The sequence below is a fragment of the Macaca fascicularis genome, chromosome 19, assembly GCF_037993035.2.
Source record: "Macaca fascicularis isolate 582-1 chromosome 19, T2T-MFA8v1.1".
In the NCBI taxonomy this organism is placed as follows: domain Eukaryota; kingdom Metazoa; phylum Chordata; class Mammalia; order Primates; family Cercopithecidae; genus Macaca; species Macaca fascicularis.
The window spans coordinates 10,531,723-10,549,591 of NC_088393.1; the positions used below are offsets into that span (position 1 = coordinate 10,531,723).

The 17,869-nt window shown below is 50.3% G+C and overlaps 1 protein-coding gene across 1 annotated transcript in view; it reads right to left on the reverse strand.

Moving 5' to 3' along the window:
- Positions 1–17,869, reverse strand: part of COL5A3 (collagen type V alpha 3 chain) — a 51,961-nt gene that overhangs the window by 23,732 nt on the left and 10,360 nt on the right. The window contains exons 9-31 of the mRNA XM_005587918.4: positions 15,398–15,445; positions 15,280–15,321; positions 14,355–14,417; positions 13,604–13,678; positions 13,426–13,509; positions 13,199–13,255; positions 13,049–13,102; positions 12,543–12,596; positions 10,771–10,824; positions 10,638–10,691; positions 10,400–10,453; positions 10,043–10,087; positions 9,847–9,900; positions 8,977–9,021; positions 8,786–8,839; positions 8,608–8,652; positions 6,497–6,550; positions 6,350–6,394; positions 6,152–6,205; positions 3,792–3,836; positions 3,632–3,685; positions 3,395–3,502; positions 2,917–2,970 (exon numbers count right to left, since the gene is read on the reverse strand). Coding sequence (XP_005587975.3) covers positions 2,917–2,970; positions 3,395–3,502; positions 3,632–3,685; positions 3,792–3,836; positions 6,152–6,205; positions 6,350–6,394; positions 6,497–6,550; positions 8,608–8,652; positions 8,786–8,839; positions 8,977–9,021; positions 9,847–9,900; positions 10,043–10,087; positions 10,400–10,453; positions 10,638–10,691; positions 10,771–10,824; positions 12,543–12,596; positions 13,049–13,102; positions 13,199–13,255; positions 13,426–13,509; positions 13,604–13,678; positions 14,355–14,417; positions 15,280–15,321; positions 15,398–15,445 — 1,296 coding nt within the window. The remainder of the gene's footprint in view (positions 1–2,916; positions 2,971–3,394; positions 3,503–3,631; positions 3,686–3,791; positions 3,837–6,151; positions 6,206–6,349; positions 6,395–6,496; positions 6,551–8,607; positions 8,653–8,785; positions 8,840–8,976; positions 9,022–9,846; positions 9,901–10,042; positions 10,088–10,399; positions 10,454–10,637; positions 10,692–10,770; positions 10,825–12,542; positions 12,597–13,048; positions 13,103–13,198; positions 13,256–13,425; positions 13,510–13,603; positions 13,679–14,354; positions 14,418–15,279; positions 15,322–15,397; positions 15,446–17,869) is intronic.

Genomic DNA, 17,869 nt, shown 5'->3' on the forward strand with positions numbered 1-17,869 from the left:
AGACCATGCTGGCTAACACGGTGAAACCCCGTCTCTACTAAAAATACAAAAAAATTAGCTGGGCGAGGTGGCGGGCGCCTGTAGTCCCAGCTACTTGGGAGGCTGAGGCAGGAGAATGGCGTGAACCCAGGAGGCGGAGCTTGCAGTGAGCTGAGATCCGGCCACTGCACTCCAGCCTGGGTGACAGAGCGAGACTCCGTCTCAAAAAAAAAAAAAAAAAAAAAAAAAAAGAAAAGAAAAGAAAGAAAGAAAGAAAGAGAGAAAGATAAAAGAAAGTAAAAGAAGAAAGAAAGAGAGACAGAGAGACTGAGAGAGAGAGAAAGAAAGAAAGAGAGAGAAAGAAAAGAAAGAGAAAAGAAAAGAAAAGGCCGGGCGCGGTGGCTCAAGCCTGTAATCCCAGCACTTTGGGAGGCCGAGACGGGCGGATCACGAGGTCAGGAGATTGAGACCATCCTGGCTAACACGGTGAAACCCCGTCTCTACTAAAAAATACAAAAAACTAGCCGGGCGAGGTGGCGGGCGCCTGTAGTCCCAGCTACTCGGGAGGCTGAGGCAGGAGAATGGCGTGAACCCGGGAGGCGGAGCTTGCAGTGAGCTGAGATCCGGCCACTGCACTCCAGCCTGAGTGACAGAGCCAGACTCCGTCTCAAAAAAAAAAAAAAAAAAGAAAAGAAAAGAAAAGAAAAAAGAAAAGGGAGGGCGATGCAGGGAGGGAGGGAAGGAAAGGAGGGAGGAAGAAAGAAAGGAAGAAAGGAAGGAAAATAAAGTTGTCTATTAAAACTAAGTTAAAAGTTTTTTTCCCAATCATTAAAAAGAAAAAAATAAAAAAATAAGTTAAAGGAAAAGGAGTCAATGTAAAGGGAAATCACTGAAAAAAAAAACTGTCAACTTCAACGTAGGCGAGATAACTATCAGCTCAACAGAGCAAAAATGTGAAACTCTAGGAGGATTCTGCCCTCAAATATCTTCCCAAATGTCTATTTTTTTTTCTTTTGAGACAGAGTCTCACTCTGTCGCCCAGGGTGGAGTAAGTGGCACCATCTCAGCTCAATGCATCCTCCGCTTCCCAGGCTCAAGCAATTCTCCCGCCTCAGCCTCCGGGTACCTGGGATTACAGGCACCCACCACTGCACCCAGCTGATTCTTGTATTTTTAGTAGAGATGGGGTTCTCCCATGTTGGCCACGCTGGTGGTGAACTCCTGACCTCAGGTGATCCACCCGCCTCGGCCTCCCAACGTGCTGAGATTACAGCCATGAGCCATGGCGCCCGGCCCCAAATGTCTTTAGGTTCCTCCTCTACTCTATAGAAACAGAACTCATCAGTGATATAATATGGGTGTAGTTTAGGCAGAAAAATGAATCTCATCAGTATCCTCACCCATCAAAACATTGGCAAACAAATGTTATGTTTTTATATAAGTACGTTTTTGCATAAGTACACTTGACTATAAGTTATAATTAATTCAAGATATGTAAGATGTGTATTTTATGATTCTGTGATTCTCCCCTTTAACTGATATTGTTGGTGAATGAAACTTAATCACACCAAATGAAAGGATCCTACAGTTTTATAATCACTGTCATCATCACCATTATCAACATTATTATAATCAAAATGATGAGATGGAAATTACTGGGACGTCTGTTTCACAGCAGAGAAAACAGGCTCAAGAAACGTGCCCAAGATCGCGTAGCAGGTAAGAGGGTATTTGAGCCCAAGTCTGTGTGATGCCAAAGCTCACTTTAAAAAAATTTTTTTGAGACAGAGTACCCCTCTGTCACCCAGGCTGGGGTGTAGTGGCAAACAATTCTCCTGTCTCAGCCTCTTGGGTAGCTGGGATTACAGGTGCATGCTACTATGCCCAGTTAATTATTTTGTATTTTTAGTAGTGACAGGGTTTCACCACATTGGCCAGGCTGGTCTCAAACTCCTGACCTCAAGTGATTCACCTGCCTCTGCCTCCCAAATTGTGGGGATTACAGCTGTGAGCCACTGCGCCCGGCCACATCTGGCTAATTTTTTTTTTTCTTTTTTTTTTCTTTTTTTTTTTTTTTGAGACGGAGTCTTGCTCTGTCACCCAGGCTGGAGTGCAGTGGCCGGATCTCAGCTCACTGCAAGCTCCGCCTCCCGGGTTCACGCCATTCTCCTGCCTCAGCCTCCCGAGTAGCTGGGACTACAGGCGCCCGCCACCTCGCCCAGCTAGTTTTTTTGTATTTTTTTAGTAGAGACGGGGTTTCACCGTGTTAGCCAGGATGGTCTCGATCTCCTGACCTCGTGATCCGCCCGTCTCGGCCTCCCAAAGTGCTGGGATTACAGGCTTGAGCCACCGCGCCCGGCCTTTTTTTTTTCTTTAGATGGAGTTTTGTTCTTGTTGCCCAGGCTGTAGTGCAATGGCATGATCTTGGCTCACTGCAACCTCTGCCTCCTGGGTTCAAGCGGTTCTCCTGCCTCAGCCTCCCGAGTGGCTGGGATTACAGGTATGCACCACCACGCCCGGCTAATTTTGAATTTTTAGTAGAGACGGGGTTTCTCCATGTTGGCCAGGCTGGTCTTGAACTCCTGGCCTCCAGTGATCTGCCTGCCTCTGCCTCCCAAAGTGTTTGGATTACAGCCATGAGCCACCATGCCTGGCCACATCTGGCTAATTTTTATATGTTTTTGTAGAGAAAACGTTTTGCCATTTTGCCCAGTCTGGTCTTGAATTCCTGGGCTCAAGCAATCCTCTCACTTCAGCCTCTTAGGGTGCTGGGATTATAGGCATGAGCCACTATGCCTGGCCAAAGCCCACATTTTACATTCTCTCAATGGCCCGTGGGGCGGGCAGCTCATCCCCCAAGACCACAGCCTGGACCCCTGGACGTTAGTCTCTGAATCCTGCCCATCTCCATCTCTACCTCCACCCCCAGCTTCCTACCTTAGGTCCAGGGCGTCCTGGATAACCTGGGAGACCTGGTACACCAAGCTTGCCCTGCAGAGAGGTTATGGGACAAAGGTCAGAAATTGCAACCTGGAGGTCAGAGGAGGAAAGGTCAGGCTGGCTGGGGCATGGTGAATGGGCTAATGGGATGGGAGTCAGGGAAACAAAGTTCAAGTCCTCGCTCCTGCCTGCTAGGGGCATATCCTTGGGCAGGTCAATCAGCCATTCCAAGTCTCAGTTTTCCTTGTCTGTAAAATGGGATGAAAATGCCTATTGCATGTGTTGGTTATGGAGATAAACATATAAGTTGGGTGCATTAAATTGCTCTATAATGCTGAGCTGAGGAATTAAAGATGACAAGGATGGTAGCAACCTCCTGAGGTCGAAGGTTTAATAAAAGGGCAAAGGGTAAAGGGCAGAGGGAAAAGGTTGGGGACCCCTTGACTGTGGGAGGCTGGAGGGTGGAGTCATTTACCTTCTCGCCAGCTGAGCCTGGGGGCCCCTCCTCGCCAGCCTGCCCCGCCTGCCCCTTCAGCCCCTCGGGACCATCCTCTCCCCGGGGACCTGGAGCTCCGGGTTTCCCCTGGAAGAAAAAGGAGTCTTTAATATCCATCTTTTGTCCTTCCTGCTCTGTCTAGCCCCAGCTCATCCCCTTCCCATCTTCCCCGAGCCCCCCAGACCCACACCACCCCTCATCTGGCGCTGGTCTTACCCGATCACCTTTGAGCCCCACATCGCCCTTGAAGCCCGGGAAGCCGTCCTCTCCCTGGGTGAGACAGACAGAGGCCAGAAGTGAGGGCCTCGGGGAAGGAACACAACCAGGACCCCATGACTGGGGCTCCCTCTCCTCTGATGAATTCTTCTCTCCTCACCTTCTCGCCTTTCTCCCCCTGGAGGCCCCGATTGCCTGAAGTGCCCTGAAAAATAAGAAAGCTCTCAAGCTTCTTCCCTGCTTAAGAAGGAACCCAAACTTGGTCCCCTGCTGTAAAGCAGCCAGGATAGTCCCAAGAGGATGCTAGGCAGAAGCTGGGAGGGGCAGCTTCAGAAGAAATGATCTTTCCCCAGAGACCCCTCCCTCCCCACTGGAGGCCTCCCAAGGTCATCTGTGCAGGGGTGTGCGGGGAAGGCCAAATTTCCAAGTAAGTGATTCCCATCTCCTGGAGACGCTTTGTCCACAGTTCCTTCTGGCAGAAGAAAGAGGATGAACATTCCAGGCCCGGACCTCATTATAAAGGCAAAGGAATGTTCCCCACTGTGCCAGCTACAAGGCGACTGTGCTTGGCTATGGAGACAGCGCTTAGTATAAGTCTGGATGCTGCTCATACCAAACTCTGAACACTGCGCTTGGCTGCAACATCTCTGAGCTCAGTGGCTACAATGACAATGCACTTGGATCCAATACAACCCATGTGGTTAGTCTCCAGCCACAGAGAAACAATGTAACTGAGCTTGGCTGCAAGTTGTTCTCTAGCTTTGGCTACAATGTAACTAGACTCAACTACTACAGGTAGGGATTGGTTACAATGTAACTAGACTCAACTAGGGATCAATTAATGTAACTAGAGGCTGGGCATGGTGGCTCAGGCCTATAATCCCAACATTGTGGGAGGCAGAGGCTGGAGGATTGCTTGAGCCCGGGAGTTCCAGACCAGCCTGGGCAACATAGGAAAACCTCATCTATACAAAAAGTACCAAAAAAAAAAAAAAAAAAAAAAAAAAAAAGTAGCCAGATGTGGTGACATGCACCTGTAGTCCCAGCTACCTGGGAGCGTGAGGTGGGAGGACTGATTGAGCCTGGGAGCTCCGGGCTGCAGTGAGTGAACTGTGATGGTGGTACTGCACTCCAGCGCAGGCAACAGAGTGAGACCCTGTCTCAATAATAATAATAATAATCAAATGAAAAAACTGCCAAGCCTGGTGGCATACACCTATAGTCCTAGCTATTCTGGAGGCTAAAATGAGGGGATTACTTGAGCACAGGAGTTGAAGGCTTCAGTGAGCCATGATTATGCTACTATATTCCAGCCTGGACAACAGAGAAGACCCTGTCTCTAAAAAATAAAACGTTTAGGGCTGGGCGTGGTGGCTCACACCTGTAATCCCAGCACTTTGAGAGGCCAAGGTGGGCGGATCACCTGAGATCAGGAGTTCAAGACCAGACTGACCAACGGAGAAACCCTTTCTCTATAAAAAATACAAAAATTAGCCAGGCATGGCGGCACATGCCTGTAATACCGCTACCCGAGAGGCTGAGACAGGAGAATAATTTGAACCAGGGAGGCAGAGGTTGTGGTGAGCCCAGATGGTGTCACTGCACTCCAGCCTGGGCAACAAGAGCAGAACCAGGTCTCAAAAACAAAAACAAAAAAAGATAAAAAATGTAACTATGCTTGGCTACAATGTAACTCTGAGAGTGATGCTTGCCAGACTCTGTGCCTGCTACAGTATAGCCAATTCCTTGATTATAGAGTGTCTAAGCTTGTCTAATGCACACATGTTCAGGTAAATTACATCTATATTTGGTTACAATGTCACTGGACTCAGCTTCCATATGGATGTGAACTCTAACGCCCCTGCACCTCTATTTAGCCAAGGTGCAGCTCTTGGCTTAAGTCAGCATTAGTGTGCGTATAGATTATGTGATTCTGAGTTTGAGTTAACACAACCCTTGGGCCAGGCGCAGTGGCTCACGCCTGTAATCCCAGCCACTTTGAGAAGCCAAGGAGGGTGGATCACCTGAGGTCAGGAGTTCGAGACCAACGTGGCCAACATGGTGAAACCCTGTCTCTACTAAAAATACAAAAATTACCCGGGCCTGGTGGTGCATGCCTGTAGTCCCAGCTACTCGGGAAGCTGATGCAGGAGAATCGCTTGAATCAGGGAGGAGGCAGAGGTTGCAGTGAACCGAGATCACTCCACTACACTCCAGCCTGGGTGACAAAGCGAGACTCTGTCTCAAAAAAAAGAAAAAAGAAAAAGAAAAAAAGAAAAAAGAAATAAATGTGTTCGGCCTCTAATGGGTTTAGCTGTTTTCAGGAACAAGGTGACAAGGTGACAACACACTGTAAGGCTGTCCTTGGCTGTGCCGCTCCAAACCACAGTCCTATGACATCTGGCCTGACCAGCTGATTCCCCTCTCCACACATTCAGAAGTTTCCAATGGAGCTGCGTCGCATCCCTGAACCCAAAGCTGGTAAATCACTCCTACCCGCAAGGCCCCAGTATCACCTACCTTCACTCCCCGAGGTCCAGGATAGCCTGCAGGGCCTGCCGACCCTGGTGGACCCTGGGAGGAAGATAAGGTCAGTGCCATTCCAGACAGTCCTTTCCACATTCTAAGAGTCCTCATCTCTCTCCTCTGTGGCCCCTGACTCCAGGCCCTGCCTCCCGACCCTCGTCCCCAACCCAGCCTAACCTCCTGGTGACTCACCTGGGCCCCTTTCTCTCCCGTGGGGCCCTCATGTCCTGGGTGACCCTGGGGAAGAAACATTCTAAGTTGTCAGAGACCAAAACTCGCCATTCCAATTCCCAAGCTTCCCCCTTCTCCTTCCTACTTTTCCCAGCTCGTGGTTCTTACCGGGGGGCCATCGGCTCCTGGGAGGCCTGGAATTCCTGGGTTTCCAGGAGGACCCTGAAAGAAGATGAACAGCAGGGGAGAGACAGAGGTGCTCAGAGCTCTGGAGTACCACTAGGATCAGATCTACGCAGACATGCAGCCGCCTCAAGGTTAGGAAATAAGCAGACCTCACTGGCCAGGAAATCTATCCCAGCTCTGCCCAAACTTGCTGTGTGACCCCAGGCAAGCCTATTTCCCTCTCTGATCCTCAGAAATCCATTGCTTCTGGGAAGGTTGCAAGGAAGAATATAAAAACAGTACAAGATTGATAGCCCAAGAAGTTGACTATAGTCAATTACATGTCACCCAGGTTGGAGTGCAGTAGCACGATCTCGGCTCACTGCAACCTCTTCCCAGGTTCAAGTGATTCTTCTGCCTCAGTTTCTGGAGTAACTGGGACTTCAGCACCCGGCTAATTTTTGTAATTTTATTAGAGATGGGGTTTCACTATGTTGGCCAGGCCACCTTGGTGATCCGCCCACCTCGGCCTCCCAAAGTGTTGAGATTACAGGCGTGAGCCACTGTGCCCGGCTTCGGGTAATAATTTAATTTTACATTTAAAAATAACTAAAAGAGGCCAGGCGTAGTGGCTCACGCCTATAATTCCAGCACTTTAGGAGGCCAAGGAGGGTGGATCACCTGAGGTCAGGAGTTCGAGACCAGCCTGACCAACATGGTGAAACCCCGTTTCTACTAAAAATACAAGAATTAACTGGGTGTGGTGGTGGGCACCTGTAATCACAGCTACTTGGGAGGTTGAGGTAGGTGAATCACTTGAACATGGGAGGCGGAGGTTGCAGTGAGCTGAGATCATGCCATTGCACTCCAGCCTGGACAACAAGAGTGAAATTCCATCAAAAAAAACCAAAAAAACACTGCCAGGCGTGGTGGCTCACACCTGTAATCCCAGCACTTTGGGAGGCTGAGGTGGGTGGATCATGAGGTCAGGAGATTGAGACCATCCTGGCTAACACGGTAAAACCCCGTCTCTACTAAATATGCAAAAAATTAGCCGGGTGTAGTGACAGGCGCCTGTAGTCCCAGCTACTCGGGAGGCTGAGGCAGGAGAATGGCGTGAAACCCAGGGGGCGGAGCTTACAGTGAGCCGAGACTGAGCCACTGCACTCCGTCTCAAAAAAAAAGAAAGAAAGAAAAAGAAAAAAAACTAAAGTAGTATAACTATTGTTTGTAACACAAAGAGTAAATACTTGAGGGGACAGATACCCCATTCTCCATGACATGATTCTTTATGTGCATCCCTGTATCAAAACATCTCATGTACTCCATACATATATACCTACTATGTACCCACAAAGATAATTAATACAATTGAGTTAAAACAGTGCAAGAGACACGTTGAAATAGAGGATTCATAGGCACACCCCTCTCTTTAAAAATGCCCAGTTGGGCATCATGGCTTTCGCCTGTAATCCCAGCATTTTGGGGTACCAAGGCAGATGAATTGCTTGAGCCCAGGAGTTCAAGACCAGCCTGGGCAACACAGGGAGACCCCATCTCTACAAAAAAGAAAAAAAAAAGAGAGAGAGAAGAAAAATTAGCCAGGCATGGTGGCATGTGCCGATAGTCCCAGCTACTCGGGTGACTGAGGTGGGAGAATCACCTGCGCCCAGGGAAGTCAAGGCTGAAGTGAGGCATTATTGAGCCACTGCACTCCAGCCTGGGTGACAGAGTGAGACCCTGTCCCCACCCCCCAAAAAAAGATATGTGCAGAAAGAAGTGTGTCTGCCAGGGAAGGCGGAAGCAGATGTGCCAGGGAACAAAGATGAGCCCGCAGGGCCCGTACATCTTGGTAATATCTTCTGTGACAGGCTTCTGTGGGCTCTCTGTATCCTGACAATATCCCTTATGTGCGCTAGCCTTGGTGGGTTTCTGTTTCTTGCAACCAATCCTTCCCCAACAAGGACACTTTGTAACTCTGGGCTGGCTTAGGGAATGCTGCAGTTTATCACTATCCAGAGCTAACAGAGGGGTCCTGGTGGGAAGATTTTCCTGGCAACAGAGTTGAAGGAAGGAGACTTGAGGAGGTTGCGGTAGGTGGAGCTGTCACTCACCTTTTCCCCAGGAGTGCCGATGAGTCCCTGGGGACCGGGGAGTCCCTGGGGACAGAAAAAGAAGATGAGCGAAGGCATAAGAAAGAAGCGGTGAGTGTGGAGGTTGGGAAGCCTGGGCGTGGTCTAAGGTCTCAACTGACCACTCCCATGCCCCATTATTGGGAAGGATAGTCCAAACCTGGGACCCATGGTTTCCCTGCTGTCCCGGAGGGCCTGGTTCTCCCGGAGGACCCTGAGGAGAAAGTGGGGTTTCAGTGAAGCTGAGAGGGGTCATGGTGCTGAGGCGGTAGTGAAATTGACTTGGGGGGGTCAGTCATGGAAGGGAATAGGGATGTGGACAATCGGGGTCAGAGGGCACAGGGCACGTACCACATTGCCTTTGGCACCAGGAGCACCATCAATTCCAGTCACACCCTAGGGGAAAAGAGGATGTGAGACCAAGACACAGCAACAAGCAGGGAGCCTGAGTCTGAGACACCGAGAGATGCAGGTGGAAAGGTGGGCGGGGCTGGGCACCGCGGCTCGTGTTTGTAATCCCAGCACTTTGGGAGGCTGAGGCGGGCGGATCACCTGAGGTTGGGAGTTTAAGACCAGCCTGGCCAACATGGTGAAACCCCATCTTTACTAAAAACACAAAAATTAGCCAGGCATGTAATCCCAGCTACTCAGGAGGCTGAAGCAGAAGAATAGCTTGAACTTGTGAGGTGGAGGTTGCAGTGAGCAGAGATCATGCCATTACACTCCAGCCTGGGCAACAAGAGCAAACCTCTGTCAAAACAAAGAAAGAAAAGAAAAGAAAAGAAAAGAAAAGAAAAGAAAAAGAAAGGTGAGTGGGCGTAGAAGCCACGACAGATATGGACATGCAGAGGGCAGAAAAGTGAGAAAAAAAAGATATATAGGGGCTGGGAACAGTGGCTCAGACCTGTAATCCCAGCACTTTGGGAGGATCGCTTGAGGCCAGGAGTTCGAGACCAGCCTGATCAACATGGTGAAACCCCATCTCTACTAAAAATACAAAAATTATCCAGGTGTGATTTTGGGTGCCTATAGTCCCAGCTACTCAGGAGGCTGAAGCATGAGAATCGCTTGAACCCAGGAGGCGGAGGTTACAGTGAGCTGAGATCTCACCACTGCTCTCCAGGCTGGGCAACAGAGTGAGACCCTAATCTCAAAACAAACAAACAAACAAACAAACAAACAAAAAGACAGACAGGGATGCAGAGAGCCAGTGACACTCACCGGGCGACCCGTGGGGCCAGGGGAGCCTCTGGGGCCAATCAGTCCTCGTGGACCCTGCAAGGGAGCAGGCGAATTATCTCCACATCACCTCTGTGTGGCCTTGCGAGTTCCCAGGAGCCTATAAGTCCTGGGGCCCTGGGAGTCCTGACTCCCTCCCCTGTACCAAGCAAGGGGCCCAGGGATCCCTGATACTCACCGGCTCCCCAGCCTGGCCAGTGGGCCCTGGAGGTCCCTCTGATCCCTGTGGGAAAGCATCATTACTTGGGAACAGGAAGACACAACCCTGGGAGAGCCACCTCCTCTCATCTGGGCAGCCCCTTCCAGGGGGTCTCGGAATTAGACCAAGATCCCTGGGAACCTGCAGACTAAGTCCATGGGATTCCATTCAGGCACCTGACTCCAATCCTAGACCTGCAAGTCTCATCTCCTCACCCCACAGTGTGTCCCCAGCTCTCAGGCTGGCCACTGAGACCTCCAGATCTTCCTCTCTGATTCTCATTCAGGCTTCCAAACTTACTCACCAAACCAGACCCTAACTCTCTTCCAAACTTACCCTCTCACCATCCTCTCCTGGGGGACCGGGTTGCCCCACATGGCCAAAATCACCCTGGAGAGGGAACAGAGGGGAGTTCAGAGTGGAAGGGTGTTGGCAGAGAGACCAGCCCCCTGGGAAGGCAGATGGGGTGTGAGGAGTGACATGGGCATCATGACTCTGATACTGAGGGAGGAGAGGGGGGAGTTGAATACTGGGAGGAGGGCTTAGATCTGGGGGAGGGACCTCACACACTCACCCTTTGGCCCTTCTCACCAGGCAGCCCTGGGAGGCCATCGAAGCCACGATCACCCTGTCCAGAGACACCAGTGAGCCATGACCTCATAAGCCTGACAGCCCCCACCAAGTCTTACCTCAGCCCCATCACCTACCTTAGGTCCGGTGTCCCCTGGGAGGCCCCGAGCCCCATCTGCTCCAGGGCGGCCCTATGGAGAAAGTGAGCCCAAAAGTCAATGATGAACCCTCCCCCAAATTAGGAACCCAACTTCATCATCATCATCAACATCAAGATTTTTTTTTAGATGGGGTCTCACTCTGTCACTCAGGTTGGAGTGCAGTGGCACATTCTCAGCTCACTGCAACCTCAGCCTCATGAGTAGCTGGGACCACAGGCGCATGCCACTATGTCTGGCTAATTTTTTGTATTTTTGGTAGAGATGGTGGGGGTTTCACCCGGTTGCTCAGGCTGGTCTCGAACTCCTGAACTCAAGTAATCCACCCTTCTCAGCCTCCAAAACTGCTGGAATTATAGGCATGAGCCACCACACCCAGGCTAAGATATTATTTTTTAAAATGTATTTATGTGTTCTAGAGCTGAGGTCTTGCTCTCTTGCCCAGGCTGGAGTGCAGTGATATGATCATGACTCAACACAGCTTTGAACTCCTGGCTCAAGCAATCCTCCCACTTCAGCCTCCCAAGTAGCTAGGACTACAGGTGCACACCACCATACCTGGCTAATTTTTTATTTGTGCTTTGTGTAGACACCGGGTTTCGCCATGTTGCCCAGGCTGGTCTCAACCTCCTAGGCTCAAGCCATCCTTTCACCTCAGCCTCCTAAAGTGCTGGGATTACAGATATGAGCCGCTATGCCATGGCTGATTTTTTTTTTTTTTTTTTTTTGAGACAGAGTCTTGCTCTGTTGCCCAGGCTGGAGTGTGGTGGCATGATCTCGGCTCACTGCAACCTCTGCCTCTCGGGTTCATGCCATTCTCCTGCCTCAGCCTCCTGAGTAGCTGGGACTACAGGCATCCGCCACCACGCCCAGCTAATTTTTTGTATTTTTAGTAGAGACGGGGTTTCACCATGTTAGCCAGGATGGTCTCAATCTCCTGACCTCATGACGTGCCCGCCTTGGCCTCCCAAAGTGCTGGGATTATAGGCATGAGCCACCGTACCCAGCTATAGTAAGTATTTGTATGTCTAAACATACCCAAACATATAAATGGTATGGTAAAAATACAGTATTATAATCTCATGGGACCAACAACTTACTTATTTATTCTTATTCTTATTATTTGAGACACAGTCTCACTCTGTCACCCAAGCTGGAGTGCAATGGTTCACTGCAACCTCTGCTTCCTGGATTCAAGCCATTCTCATGCCTCAGCCTTCCGAGTAGCTGGGATTGCAGGCGCATGCTGCCATGCCCGGCTAATTTTTGTATTTTTAGTAGAGACGGGGTTTCCCCATGTTGACCAGGCTGATCTCAAACTCCTAACCTCAAACGATCCACCTGCCTTGGCCTCTCAAAGTGCTGGTATTACAGGCGTGAGCCACCGCATGCAGCCAATCATCTTATAAGCACCATTATGTGGTGCATGACTCTATCTGAAATTGACTTATTTGTCATTTCCTTCCATGTGACAGGCCTCTTTTTTGCCATGCTGTTTCTTCCACTTCCCCATCTGTTGATCTGGTTCTATTTCAGATCTCAGGGCAAGCGTCACTCCTGCAGGCAGTCCTTCCTGACTCTACGGCCTGGCTGGATTCCTTTACCACACGTTCAGCGGAGCTGCTGTTCCCTGTCTTCGGCACTCTTGTCCCACTAATGACACCAGCAGACTCCAAGGTCACAAAGCCAAGGCTCATGTTGGGTGTCGAGGGATGGATAAGGGGTGGTCTGGGGACCTCGCTGTCACTCACCATCTTGCCCACTCGGCCAGGGGGTCCATGAGGTCCCTGCAGGCCTCGGGGACCCTAGAAGAAAGAGAAAAGGAGGAAGGAAAGGAAAATAAGAAGAAAGAGGGACTTATTCTATTGTACTAAAAAAAAATTAGAGATAGGGTCTTGCCGTATTGCCCAGGCTGGACACCTGGGCTCAAGTAATACTCCCTCCTCAGTCTCCCAAGGAGCTGAGGCTACAAGTGTGTGCCACTGTACCCAGCTTGGAAGGACATATTTATTTATTGTACAGACAGGGTCTCCCTATGTTGCCCAGACTGGTCTTGAACTCCTGGCCTCAAGCAATCCTCCCACCTCGGCCTCCCAAAGTGCTGGGATTCCAGACGTGAGCCGCCATTCTCTAGGAAAGTCATGAATTGCAAGGGTATCCCCAGCCCCTGTGGCATTTTCCCCATCCAGCACTGTGTCCTGTGGTCCTGGGGGAAGGCTTTTCCCATCCGATCCTGCCCTATCTCCACCAGTCTCACCTGTGGCCCTTGTGCTCCCGCCTCTCCTTTCAGACCTGGATATCCGGGGAGACCCTTATGGGAGGACAGATGGAGAACTGTGGTTAGAAGATGATTCTTCTCCACTAATGGCATGCACCGCCCCCTCCATGCAGTTGTCCCGTTACTCACCACAGGGCCTGGGCGCCCAGTGAGCCCCACTGGACCAGGGGGGCCTTTCATAGAGAGCTGGAAAGACAGAGGGGTCAGAGCCTGGGGCCTCCCACAAGACCCCCAACATTCCCCGCAGAGGCATCTACAGGAGAAAAATATCCCCCTTCTCCTGCCCAGCCCCTCCTTACGCCCAGGCTGTATCACTCTCTGGGGTTCCTCCCACTACGTCCACACCTCCCACTCACCTGAGTCTGCTGCAGAACTGCCTGAGCCTGGGCCTGCTGGAATGAGACTGGGGGCCCTTTAAAGGAGCCGCCTGCAAACTGGAACTGGGAGGAATTTAGTGGTGAGGGAAGCCCCCAGGAGAGCCCCCTCCTGGACCAGGACTCCACTCCCCAAGTCTGGGCCACTCCGTCTCCTTACCGGCATCATGATCACAGTGCCTGGTGGGCCTCGGATCCCATCAATGCCGGGGATTCCTGGGAGGCCAGCAGGGCCCTGAGAGAGGGATGGGGGAAGAGAGGTGGAGACAGGTAGAGAGGGAGAGAGAGAGCGCGGACAGGGGAGGCACAGAAGGATGAGTCAGAAAGAGAGAGAGAGGGAGAGATGGAGACAGACAGAGACAGAATCAAAGAGGGAGCATGGCAAGGAAAGAGAGAGAGAGAAATAGAGAGACGGGGAAAGGAAAAGACAGAGATGGAGACAGAGACAAAGAGAAGGGGAGAGAGAGGTGGAGAAGGATGGAGGCAGATGGAGAGACATACAGAGACAGAAACAAAGAGAGACAGACAGACAGAAAAGCCAGGTAAAGAGACAGAGATGGAGAAATAGAGAGAGAGGCAAAGATAGAGAGATGGGGGGAGGGAGAGAGACAGAGACCAACAGAGAGAGACAGAAGAGAGACAGAGACAGTCACAACAGGAGAAAGACAGAGATGAAAGACACTCAGAAACAGAGACAGGCAAAAGAAGAAAAGCAAAGAGTACGCCCCAGAAACACAAGGGGAACCAGAGAAATAGTTCACAGATGGGAGACAGAGAACAGAAGAGGTCAGTGCCAGCCCTGAGATGGTGTTCCCGAGTGCCACGCCCTCATATCTATGTTCAGACCATCATGCTCCCAGCCCCAAACCTCACTCCTCTGGGAAGTATACACTCCAGTGGGAGTCTCTTACCTGTGGACCAGGGTCGCCAGGGAATCCCGGGGGGCCAGGAGGGCCTGAGGGGCCAACCACCCCCTGTTGGGGACAGAGAAACAGGAGTCACAGGAAGTGCAAAGTTTGAGCTAGGCTGACTTTCAACCTACCACTCACTGACTCTAACCTCAGGCTGACCTCCCTACCCCACTACAGAGTCACTCCAACTCCTCCAATGCAATGCTGACCCACACTCACCCCCAACGCTACTCTCTGACCCCTATTCTTTTTTTAGAGATGATCTCACTCTGTCACCCATGCTGGAGTGCAGTGGCATGATCATAGCTCACTGCAGCCTCCAACTCCTGGGCTCAAGCAATCCTCCCACCTCGGCCTCCCAAGTAGTTGGGACTACAAGTGGGTACCACTATTTTTTTTTTTAATATGAGGCTATTTTTTTTTGGGGGGGGGATGGAGTCTTGCTCTGTCACCCAGGCTGGAGTGCGGTGGCACTATCTCGGCTCACTGCAAGCTCTGCCTCCCAGGTTCACGCCATTCTCCTGCCTCAGCCTCCCGGGTAGCTGGGACTACAGGCACCCGTCACCACGCCCGGCTAATTTTTTGTATTTTTAGTAGAGACAGGGTTTCACTGTGTTAGCCAGGATGGTCTTGATCTCCTGACCTCACGGTCTGCCCACCTCAGTCTCCCAAAGTGCTAGGATTACAGGCATGAGGCACTGCGCCTGGCCAATATGTGGCTATTTTTAAAGAGATGGGGTCTTGCTATGTTGCCCAGTCTCTATGTTGTTCATTCTCCCTATTTTGACTCATCCTTTCAGCCTCAAATGTCCACTACCCTCCACTTGGCCAGGCAACATTACACCCCAACTCCTCACTCCAGGGGCTTAAACACCCCTCAGCTGGAAGGGAAAGACTGGAAGAAGGAAACTCAGCCATGACTTACTCGGGGTCCGGGGGCTCCTGGAGGTCCCTCAAACTGCTGCCCCTAAAGGGAGAAATGAGTGTCGATGACCCCTGTCATCATGAAGCCCCTCAACCCCCTCGCAATCCAGACCCCTCACCTTTTCAATCACTGCAGGCTCTCCTTTTGCTCCTTTCTCTCCAGCACCCTGGGGTGGGGTCAGGGGAGATGGAGAGACAAGAGATGTGAACTTGGACATAAACCCCTCAGCTATCTGATCACGCACGCGTGCATGCACACACACACAGGGTCTACCCTCAGAGCCGATTCTCCTCTACTGTAACCAACATGCACTGAGAAGCTCAGCCCCCCCGCATCCACTAGGCAGTGCCATGTCAAGGTGAAGAGCGTGAACTCCAGAGCGTGCTGCCCAATACTGATCCTGCATCTACCTCTTACTAACTGAGTGATGTTGGGAAATTTAGTCAACCCCTATGGCCACTTACAGGTAATTGGTCCACCTGTAAAGTCAGTGGATGAATGACGACTGTGTGTATCGCATGCAAAGATGAATGAATTGAAATAATGCTTGGCACACAACAAGCACTCCAGGTAACAAGGTACCAAGGGCAAGTTAGTTACAACTATGTGCCTATGTGCCTCCGCTGTGGAACACCTAGGCTTTTCCTTCCTCCCTTTCTCTCTTTCCTTCTTTCCCTCTTTCCCTCTTTCCTTCTTCCTCCTCCTCCTCTTCTTCTTCTTCTTCTTCTTCTTCTTCTTCTTCTTCTTCTTCTTCTTCTTCTTCCTCCTCGTCCTCGTCCTCCTCCTCCTCCTCCTCCTCCTCCTCCTCCTCCTCCTCTTCTTCTTCTTCTTCTTCTTCTTCTTCTTCTTCTTCTTCTTCTTCTTCTTCTTCTTCTTCTTCTTCCTTTCTTCTTCTTTTTTGCACCCTCTACCTCCTGGGTTCAAGCAATTCTCCTGCCTCAGCCTCCCGAGTAGCTGGGACTACAGGTGTCCACCAACATGCCTGGCTAATTTTTATATTTTTAGTAGAGACAGGGTTTCACCATGTTGGTTAGGCTGGTCTCGAACTTCTGACCTCAGGTGATCCACCTGCCTCATCCTCCCAAAGTGCTGGGATTACAAGCATGAACCACCATGCTTGGCTCCTTCCTTCCTTCTCTCTCTCTTTCCTTCCTTCCTTCCTTTCTTCCTTCTTTCTTTTTTTTCAGAGTTACTCTATTGCCCAAGCAGGCTTTTCCTTTTTTCTGTCTTTCCCTTCTTTCTTTCCTTCCTTCCTTCCTTTTTTCCTTCCTTCCTTCTCTTGCTTGCTTTCTTTGCTTTGCTTTTTTTTTTTTTTTTTTTTTTTTTTTTGAGACAGGATCACCCTATTCCCCAGGCTAGAATGCAGCAGTACAATCATGGCTCACTGCAACCTCGATCTCCTCAGACTCAGGTGATCCTCCCTCCTCAGCCTCCTGAGTAGCTGGGACCACAGGTGCACTCATCACCATGCCCGGCTAATTTTATTTTTTGTAGAGACAGGGTCTTGCTATGTTGCCCAGGCTGAACTCAAACCAGGAGCCACTGCACCTGGCCTCTTTTCTTTTCTTTATTATTTTCTTTAAATTATTATTTTCTTTAAATAATAATAATTATTATTATATCCCTCTTTAAATAAAAGAGGATATATTTATATCCCTCTTTATAATAATAAATAATAATAATTATTATTATTATGTTGAGACAGAGTCTCCCTCTCACACCCAGACTGGAGTGCAGTGGCGCGGTCTCGGCTCACTGCAAGCTCTGCCTCCCAGGTTCAGGCCATTCTCCTTCCTCAGCCTCCTGAGTAGCTGGAACTACAGGCGCCCACCACCATGCCCAGCTAATTTTTGTATTTTTAAGTACAGACGGGCTTTCACCAATGTTAGCCAGGATGGTCTCAATCTCCTGACCTCTTGATCCTCCCGCCTCGGCCTCCCAAAGTGCTGGGATTACAGACGTGAGCCACCGTGCCCAGCCCAAGCCTCTTTTCTTTTCTTTTCTCTAGAGACAAGGTCTTGCTCTGCCACCCAGGCTGGAGTGCAGTGGTGTGATCATGGCTCCCTGCAGCCTCCACCTCCTGGGCTCAAGCTATCCCCCCGCTTCAGCTGGGACCAGAGGCACGCACCACCACTGGGTTCGGTTAATTTTTTCTTTATTTTGTAAAGATGGGGTCTCGCTATGTTACCCAGGCTGGTCCCAAACTCTTGGGCTCAAGTGATCTTCCCGCCTCAACCTACCAAATTGCTGAGATTATAGGTGTGAGTCACCGTACCCTGCCTCAGTTACCTCTTGATCTCTACCCTCTTCTCTTCTCCCTGCCCTTAACATAAAAACAGCCTAAAATCTGTACTGACTTAAGATGGTGCTTCGGAACAAGAGTCCACCATCTTCTTGGTTTGCTGTCTCTTGGAATAAACCTGCTTTTCCTTCCACCAGTTCTCGTCTCTCTTGTTTTCCTTTCAAATATCAAGCCACTGAGCTTGGGTTCAGTTACATCAAATGTGTATCCATTTTTTCTCTAAGACCAAAATGGAGCATGTTCCAAATCGGTCCACTTCTCTCCATCCCTCCCTCCCATCTCCCTCCA